Below are 10,041 nucleotides of genomic sequence, written 5' to 3'. Positions count from 1 at the left end.
GGCTGATTAATGGCAGAGCGAAGCTGGGGTGGGGTGGCCCTGACCACGATAGACTTGAAATGCATAATAAAGGGTGCAGAGCAGATCTGGGGGGGCCAAAGACCAACAATGGCAGTGCACCTCAACATATTGGCATGGAACGTGCGTGGGATGGGGACCTACCTACGCAGAAATAGAATCAGATCTTCCATAAATAGGAAAAAAGTGGACATTGCACTACTTCAGGAGACCCATATCACCACAGAGGCACTAACCGCACTGAAACAAAGCTGGGTGGGGGGCCAAGGACACGGAGCTCCTTACTCCAAATATGCGAGAGGGGTGTTCACTTGGATCAATCCTGGAGTGCCCTTTAGGTTACTAGGGGTCGAAGCGGACACGGAAGGCAGATAAATAATACTCTGTGGTATACTGGAGCAAACTTCAGTTTGCATAACAAATACATACTTCCCTAACCATGGCACGCAGACATATCTTAGTAAACTAAAACCTAAACTGGCCACGCACCGGGAGGGACTATACATCTGGGGTGGAGGGACCTGGACTTGGACAGATCTGATCCCCCGATAAACAGGAGCTGAAACGACCTCAATAGCATTAAATATCATGCTGGACCAATTGGACCTTGTAGATGCCTGGAGGGAGTACCACCCTGGAGATAGAGCTTACTCACACTATTCCGCACTACACAGCCTCTACACACGGATAGACTATATCCTTATAAATATGATGCACATGGCACAGGTGGAATCTATACAATATATGGGCAGATCAATCTCCAACCACTCACCCCTACTTATGCACTGGGCAATGACGGGCCCCAGACTTCCCATCCCGTTGTGGAGCATGCCAACGGAGGTGCTTACTGATTGGGAATTTAGAGAGGAGCTTGGGGAAAAACTAACAGAATATTTTACTATCAATAGTGGAAGTGTGGAAGGTGGTGGTAAGGGGAGAAATCATACCCAGTGCAGGAGGTATAAAAACTGAAGGGAGAACTGGAGGAGTGTGTAACGCTCACCTGACTCCCACGGAAGCGCTGGTCTAGTCTGGGTTGCTGTGGCCCCTTCGAGCGTGATGTGCAGAATTCGGAACACCGACTGAACAGGACCCTCAAATCTTGCTTGTCAGGCCCGTAGGAATATCCTTCTGCAGATGAGAAAGGGGATTAACAGTCTGCAGAATAGTGTGCTTGCTCCCTCCTTCCCCCCTTCGTTCTTCTCTAACTTCCTCTGAAATCCCCGGTTGAAGCTCACCTTCTGGTTTGAAAGGATGAGCTCTCCATCCTGCTTCTGGTGCAGGGGCGCGTGTTTGTCCAGTTACTTCACTGGTTTTCAGAATGGCGCTGGCAAAGTCCACTTTACTTTTCCGAGCGGGACGCCGCAAGTATGAAGATTACAAAAGTTCAAGTGTAGAGCCTCCTTTTCTCTTGTCTTCCTAACCTGTGATCTGTCCTTTATTTCAGGTGCAGAATGAAGGCGATGCGTTGAGGGATTGAATTGCCGATGGTAAACTTAGGTGAGTTAGCGATGGGGGCGATCCCTCTTAATGTCTTTATATTCCTTCAGTAATGTCTTTTGTCATTTCCCCATAGGGGCCGGGGTGCGGTACCTGCCAACGAAGCGGCGCCGACCCGAAATGAGGAATGGTCCACCAACAGAAGACCGGTAAGTGTTATGGCGGAAAATTAGGCTTTCCTCATATGTTCCTTCTGCTCACCTTTTGTCTCTTCTTCTCTCCCCTAGGCGCAGAGATGTGGCGACCGGTACTGACAGTCACGGTGGAGCCAGAAGAACTCCCGAGGACAGGTGAGTGAAGCGCGGCGCTGCAGCGAGCAATGCAGTGCTTTTAAATGAAAGTCTTGTCTCAGGAACGCTGGCGTGAAGGTTCCGGATGCAGGTAAGAAGTTTGATAAAATTCTTGGTTTTCACCTTTCTCTTCTCTTCTTTCCTTACAGGTGTTCCAGGATCGAGGCGGGCTTGGCTGGAGACCAGATGCAGGAGCAGACACGGTGAGCGTTCAGCTGCTTGGATGCAGAACAACGCGAAGTGTGAGCTACTGTCTGGGCGTGGCTTAAATAGCCCCCAAAGTAGTTCCAGGTAAGTATCCTTCCCTGGCCACGCCCGAGTGGCAAAATAGTCCCAATGATAAAATAGTCCCTTTCAGGTCTCAGAGAGGCCTGAATCTTGCAGCATGGTCTGCATCAGGTAAGTGCACAAAACACCTTCCTTTATGAGCCTGGCGCCTGTGGCGCCAGGACTGATGTCCAACATGAGCCTGCCGCCAACGGCGCCAGGACAGAGTCCAAAGAGCCCCTATAAGGGGCCGCTGGGCTTTTACCCGGGGGCATGATGCCTGCTCCCGGGGGTGCTGGGCCTGGCCTGGTGCTCTGGGGGTAGGCATCATGACAGAGTGGGAGGAACGGATAAAACGGTTGGAGACTACTTCCCTGGGAACCAAAAGCAGAGGCCAGAACAGAATGCCAGCTAATGTGGGGGCGACTCTCCAAGTTCGACTATGCAACATGCACCAACAAGGCACACAAGGAGGGTGACAAACCTGGAAGACTGCTGGCATGGCTCTGTAGGCGAGAACACCTGAAACACCCGATAACCATGCTCCAGGAAGGGAATGGGGCAACACACCACACACAGAAGTCAATAAACCATACCCTTGCAACCTTTTACACCACACTATATGCCCATGACACTCCAGTGCCCCTGACAAACATACACGATACAATGGAAGAGATCGAACTGCCTTAACTGAGCTCGATACAACGAAAGACCCTAGATGAGTCAATCACCCCAGAGGATATCACAGAAGCAATTAGATCACTGGCCACCAGCAAGACCCCAGGCACAGATGGGCTCCCACCGAAGTTCTATAAGGCATATGAATCAACACTGACACCAATATTATATGAGGTGTTCCAGGAAGCCTACGAGGTGGGGACCCTGCCCAAAAGCATGAGGGAAACACTAATTGCCCCAAAGCCAAACAAGCCAACTGATGAATGCGACTCATATTGGCTACTGGCGATGTTAAATTATAATATCAAACTATTGACCACTATTCTGGCCAAGCACCTATCTAGGGAGATAGGTAGCCTTATACATGAGGACCAAAGATGTTTTGTGCCGGGTCGCAACACGACCGCCAACTTATGCAGGCTGCAGCACATTATGGATCAAACTAGAGAAGGGAAGGAATCTTTATCGGTGATGTCACTAGATGCCATTAAGGCATTAGATTCTATATATCGGGAATGGCTGATAGAGGTACTGCAGGAGTTTGGGTTTGGAGAAGGATTTGTGAGGTGGATAAAAATACTGTATAAAGACCCTACTGCGAGAGTGAGGATGGGCAAAATGATCTCAAAAGCCTGGTACATACAAAGGGGCACTAGAGAGGGTTGTCCTCTGTCACCCATGCTCGATATACTGGGACTAGAACCGATGGCAGTCTATATCAGAAGACAGTTCTGGGATGCAGGGATAAGGGTGGGCAGGAAATACCACGTAATCTCACTATACGCAGACAACGTTCTCCTATACCTGAGAGACCCACAGAACAACGCTCCAGTAATCCTAGAGGTACTAGACAATTTTGCATGCTACTCAGGGATACACTTCAGTAAACAGAAGTCATGCATGTTCCCGCTGGCAGGCCTGAGGGGGACTGCTATTGAAAACCTACCGACGGTGGGGATACAATGGCAACCGGATACGTTCAAATACCTTGGGGTTCAAATTAAGCACACACCTGAACTTATGCACGAGCACAACACAGTGGCAGTGATACAGGGGATCTGCAATTTGATTAAATTCTGGTCCAAACTACCACTATCTATGATGGGAAGGGCGTCAATTGCCAAAATTATTATCTTGCCAAGGCTCCTGTATTATTTCATGAATTTCTGCTACGATAATAAACCGACTTTTTTCCGAAATTTTGGAGGCCTTGATCAGAGACTTTATATGAGGGGCGACATGCCATAAAATAGCACTGACCACATTAACTCTCCCATGCAGTGCAGGGGGTATACAACTCTCTGACTTACCTGGCGGCAAAGCTCAGTCAAATAACCAGATGGTTCTCAGATGATGCCACCAACGAGACGTACCTCCTCTGGGACTCCATTGCCCCAATCCACTTGAAAGAAATACTATGAACCCCACAGGATCCTGAAAAACACACTCCCTTGCTGGCTACGCTGGGTAGGACAATATCGAACAGGACCAAGGCCCTCTTACACTTAGCGCACCCTTACTCCTCCGAAATACCAAAAATGGTGGAGGTGGCACTGACACCAACCGACCTCCACACTTCAAGACAATGAGAAAGTATGGGCCTATACACTTGGGGAGACATGTATGAGGAGGGAGAGTTTAAGAAACTGCAATCACTTTATGAAAAGGAGGGGCTACCAAAGGGACAATTTCTGTGGCACCAAAAGGTTAAACACCCGGCCAAGATGAGATGGAAAGAATGGCCAATTGAACCGGCAACAAACCCTCTGGTGGCAGAGCTCTACAATTTGGGGGATGGATAGAGGCCAGTGTCAAGATTGTATACCCAACTTAATGATAGATCTATCCCCCGGAGTACCACACTTAAAGCTAGGTAGGAAACAGACCTTGGCGAGACCATTACAGATGAGGAATGGGAAAGGGCACTGAGGCACCCCAAAGATGTATCCAGGAACGCTACATTCAGATTAATACAAATTAATGTTGTATATAGAACATACATGACCCCGAAAAGAGTGGCGACCTTCAATACGCAGTCTAGCGCAACATGCCTGTGGTGTGCCAATAGGGAAGCTGACTTAATGCATATGTTCTGGGGATGTGGGAAAGCGTGACATTTCTGGGCAAGGATTGAGCAAACCTGTAAGAAAGCAGAAGTCAACAGATGCACCTGGTCCCCGAAAGTCTGTCTTCTAGGCATGTACCCTAGGTGGAGCAAGAATCAAACATATCGAAAAACGAATGGACATGGCATGCATACTGGCAAAGAGAGCAATAGCAATGGCATGGAAATCAAAAGCTGGCCTACAATAAGCACAATGGAAAAGCGAAATGGAACGATGGACCACAGCAGAAAGGGAGGCATGGAGTGCTAGCACAGCTGGAAATGCCGAAGAGATTAGCATCACGTTCGAGGAATGGAAAACTTAACAAGAGACATGTTCCTCCCATCGGATGACATGCCCCCCTGAGCATGTGGAAATAACTAGATGCAATACATACTCAATGGTAATGCAGATAAGAGGCGAAATAGACTCTCCTGCCACGCTACGACTGTACAGAAATGGAATAAAACCATATCCCCAAACCACAGAGTGAGACCTCACAACCTGCTGAAGCAAAGGAATACAGTTTATGTTCACTATTTCGTTAACTGTTTTTTTTATAAACTGAATCGTTTGTTATAACCATAAATAACGGCAATGTAATACTGATAACTGCGAGATGTATGCCTTATAAATGGCAATAACAAAAAAAAAAAGATTTTCATAATGTCTAGACCTGCACATTGTGACTCATTTCACTTTGCAGAAAGTCACTTTTCACTTTTACAGACATTCCAGCTGGCCAATCAACGTTGAAATAGATGACACTGCTTCACCTTGAATGTTTCCAAAGTCCTTGGTATAGAAATTGTATTTATTTAGCGAGAGCAGGACGGAATGTTTCATATTAAAAAATCGAATGGGACTCAGTACCAAGGCTATACAAAGATAGGTCTAAACCTACAAATATTTAATCTTCCACTTTTGAAACATTCTGTGTGCCCTACCTCTGTCGATTTGACATATAGATGTGAGAACCTCAAAGAGACTTTTAGAGCCACTGCCACCATATGCGGGTATCCTACAAGTCTTTAAACTTTAAAAAATACTGCACAATTTACAACCATAATGCATAAGAGTCCGCATCATATAACAACACGCTTCATTGTGGACCCAGATATGAACAACGTCTGCATGTTTAGCAAATGATACAGATTGGAAAATTGGCACTTGAAGGGAAATAACAGACTGGCATCCGCTCATTGTTATAATTGTATATGAAAAGATGTTTTTCAGTCGTTCTCTGGTTAAATGCTGTGAGTTATCATTCAAATTTGCAAAAATGTGCATATTCATATAGCAAAGTCAATATCAAAGCAATACATGTCCATGAATTCAGTGAAAATAATTATTAGAAACAGACATGTACTGGATTTAAAAATATTTGCATTACAAACTACAAATTCCTGCTAGTTAATGGGCAATTCACACAGATAAAAAGAACATATCTTATAATGTCCCAAAAACAATGTGATCCAAACATGCGGCGATTGCTGCCACGATGCATCAGTAATCACTCGGTCCCCTTGCGTCGCAGGTGGGTGTTGGATCTAATACATGCCCAATGTCAATTCTGCAGCAAAGTCCTTCTGTGCATTTTTCTTTTACTTGTAATTCTTTTGTTGAGTCCAAACCCTCAGTCCAGGGCTGAAAACAGAACTATTTCCAGGCACGTGTGTCCACCGAATGTGTGACTTGCACTGAAGACTCGTCACTTTTCAAGGAGTAAATTTGCAGAGGAAATTCTTCTCCTAATTATGTATGTGATCATTTCAAGTTTTATACAAAAAAAGATATAGTTTGGCAAATGATCATGATTAAAATACTTAGCAAAATGTCACCAGACAGTTGAAGCTTCACAGTTCTCATTAACCCTTTCAACCGAAGTGGCGGGTCATTTTATAGACAATTTACCCTTAAACAATTCCATGATTAGCGGATGTTCATTTAAGTATGCCTCTCACTTCAGCAGTAAAAGATACATTAAATGTCCTTAAAAAGCAATGCATCGAACGAAAGTGCCAGGAAATAAGTGCGGATGAATGTTTTTTTCAATAAAATCATTACATTTTGTTTTTATGCAGGTTTTTTACTTTACTCGCTACGATTCCAGCCTCTTAAACAAGCAACAATGCAAGTATTGAAAACCAGGCCAACAACTTTTAACTATCTGCAGTATTATTTAATTTCATCCAATGGATAGGTGTGCTTCTTATACGTCTACACCGACTGGATAACTTGAAGATATACTGTCAATGTAAGTCTCCAAGCCGTAAGGGGCATTTCAGCAATGGGAATCAGCAGTGTATTGTGGCCGACAGAAGCATTGCAGCAAGTCGCCATTATGTTGGAGTGGACGGCATAGCAACCAAGGCAGATGCTTTTTACTTTGATATTTTAAGCAGTCGCCAAGAAGCCTCCTTCCCTCCAAGTAATACTCCCCCAGCCGTGATCTCAAGTGCTTGCAACACACAAAAACATTTTGTGAACAGAATGATCCTTGAACAGTTTAGACTTTTTTCGTAGCCTCCATCTGGCCCATTAAGAAAACAAATTGTGTTTAACCTACTATATACGAGACATTTTCTGAAGCAAATTTAAAACCGATATTTTCGTAAACAAGACAATATACGCTGGCACAATCAATGTTTTCACGTATGTATGTTAAAATTGCCTTATGTGATAAGCATGTGCAATCTTGAGGGGCACTGATGCTCTGCTTTCATTGGCATAAGGTTACACAGTTCTAAGGAGTCGACCATAGCGCTCGTTTGCTTAATAAGGACCCCAAGGGAGGGAATTGATCCTTTCAAACCCATTTCCAATAATTCCAGATGATAAGTAATCACAGGACAATCCAGCCTGCTCTGCATCACTCCAACAGTCATGGAATGGACAGGATGCACATGACCCATTTCTCCAGCAAATTTGCAGGAATTCACAAAGTGGCCGCTTGTCTTCTGCGTTGACTGGCATAATACATCCATTAGACAAAGCTACAGCCACATCCTGGACCCTAAACCTTACCTTGAACTTAACAGGTCAACAGATAAAAACGCAAGAGACTCCACATCCATTTGGCACTCTGTAATCCAGAGGTGAATTTTATCATGTCTCGTAGGGCCATGTGTGAAATGGGAGAACTTGGCTGGCTTGCCGCAACAGTCCTGCATTTTATCTACAATCAGGTTCAAGTCAAATGGATTATCCACGTACACATCTATACGTCGGTTTCAATCCGAAGCCTCTCCATTCGCTGGACGTTGCGTTGAACGACAGTGCGATTGGTGATTTCTTTTGCACAAACTTGTGGGAACCACCCCTTCTCACTGTCCCGTAGCCTCTCCCCTTGGTACCAACCTGCAAGAAAATATATACAAATTACAAATTCCACTGAAACAGAAACACAAATACATTTTTTACAGGTGACTCAAGAACTTCACTGGTCAGTGATAATGAAGCACCAAACCATTTGTCATTGTTGAGAGCTTCCTTAACATCAGCAACACCCACCACACTGTTTAGGTCCCTGGTGCAGGTGAGTAGTGCCATAGCTGCTGCCCCCCATTGTGTTAATTTTTCTGTAGTAAATTTGGCCCCCGGCCACCACGTGCTCACCCGTTCCCCCACCTAGGTCATAGCCCAAGTGTTTCCCACTTCCCTCTCTCCCCGTCCACCGTCCCTGATTGGCCAAGTTTTGTGTGCAAGCACACAAGAGTATTTCCTTAACATCTGTGACACCCACTGCACCATTTAGGTCCTTGGTCCAGGCGAGTGTTGTGCCATAGCTGCTGCCCCGCATCTTGTTAATTTGTAGCAAATTTGCCCCCCCCACCGGCAACTCACCCGTTCCCCTAACCCCCCTCCCCGAGTCATATCCTGAGTGTTTCCTCCTTTCCTCCCACCTTCTGTAACTCCCACCCTCCCTGAAACACCTAAGATTCTCATAAGGGCCCCAAGTCAAAGGAAGTCCCCCCAAAGAAGCAGCCCCGGAGGTATCTGCAGGGGTCAGCAGGGGAAACAGGCAGTTATCCACTAAGAACAAACCCAGCTCAAACTGCCACCTATGCCCTCAGTCCCTAGTCAAACATATAACCCAAATCAACCTGTCGCCCATCACTGAATGGCTTTCAACGCCAAGGAACAGGAAAGCAGTGTACCAACCTAGTACCTGGTCGCAGTGGCTATAGCAGTAGCAAACGTGTTCCTCACTCCCACCCCAATCTATCTAGGTGGTTGCCAAAGCATTATTCCACCCGCAGACCAGCAGATGCAGCTTGCAACAGTGTCCAGACAAGGTAGGCACAATTACTTGTACTAATAACTACATTAACTTCCACCTCACCCTACAGCACCTGCAATAATTACACCAAACTCACACATCCTTCACACTCTCTAGGAAATCCACTGTGAATACAAGCTGAATGAAATGCCTATTGTATTGTGAAACCCAGGCCTTTCTTGCACAATATAGAAATCTCACACTCAGGTTTGTCTGCTTAAATCTTCCTTTTGTAAAACCTAGCCTTTTCTCCTGCCAAACAGTAATCTCGAATCTAGGTGTGTTCCTTCCCCATCAGCCTATTGTATCTGCCTTTTGTGAAACCTAGGCCTTTCTCCTGCTATATAGGAATCTCAAATCTAGGTGTGGTCCCTCGTGTGTGCCACCTTGAAACCCAGGCCTTCCCCACTGTGCAGGTTCACCCAGTTAACCGCTGAAAGCAACTGCCTCAGTTAAATACAAACCTGTTGATAATTCAGAAACCTACAGTCATACCAACTGCGCTACCCTCCCCCAACGCTTATTACCGGACACTGCCCGGCTCAGACCCTCCACCCACGGAAGGAAGAAGACCAAAGCTGTAACCTACTACTTGGTCAATCACCCTGAACCTGGTGCTAACTACCCGCACCCAGAACAACCCAAACCTGGAAACCCCCCCACCCCCACCAACATCTGCAACTCATCCTTACACAGACACCCCAGCCAACCTACAGTAGCAGCCTCAATATCACCACCACCTTCGGATCATAAACATATAAGGACACAAGCCCACAGAGTGCACTCTGCTACCACAGCGTAAAAGGATAAGACTCAACACCACCCAAAGTACACAAGGTCCTACAGGTGGGCTACATCCCCTGTATCTCAAACCTTCCTGCTACCAAGGACCCCAAGATGC

At 46.0% G+C, this 10,041-nt stretch overlaps 1 protein-coding gene across 2 annotated transcripts in view; it reads right to left on the bottom strand.

Annotated features, from left to right (window-relative positions):
- Window positions 1-5,635: 5,635 nt before the first annotated feature.
- ARHGEF16 (Rho guanine nucleotide exchange factor 16) overlaps window positions 5,636-10,041 on the bottom strand; it is a 440,772-nt gene continuing 436,366 nt past the window's right edge. For both annotated transcript variants that reach the window (XM_069610226.1, XM_069610225.1), the window contains exon 15: window positions 5,636-8,218. In XM_069610226.1, coding sequence (XP_069466327.1) covers window positions 8,079-8,218 — 140 coding nt within the window. In that variant the 3' untranslated portion in view covers window positions 5,636-8,078. The remainder of the gene's footprint in view (window positions 8,219-10,041) is intronic.

This window comes from Ambystoma mexicanum, chromosome 8 (assembly GCF_040938575.1).
Source record: "Ambystoma mexicanum isolate Mex_15411 chromosome 8, UKY_AmexF1_1, whole genome shotgun sequence".
Classification (NCBI taxonomy): Eukaryota; Metazoa; Chordata; class Amphibia; order Caudata; family Ambystomatidae; genus Ambystoma; species Ambystoma mexicanum.
Note: the sequence above shows the minus strand (reverse complement) of the source record. Positions and strands in the feature narration are given on the sequence as shown.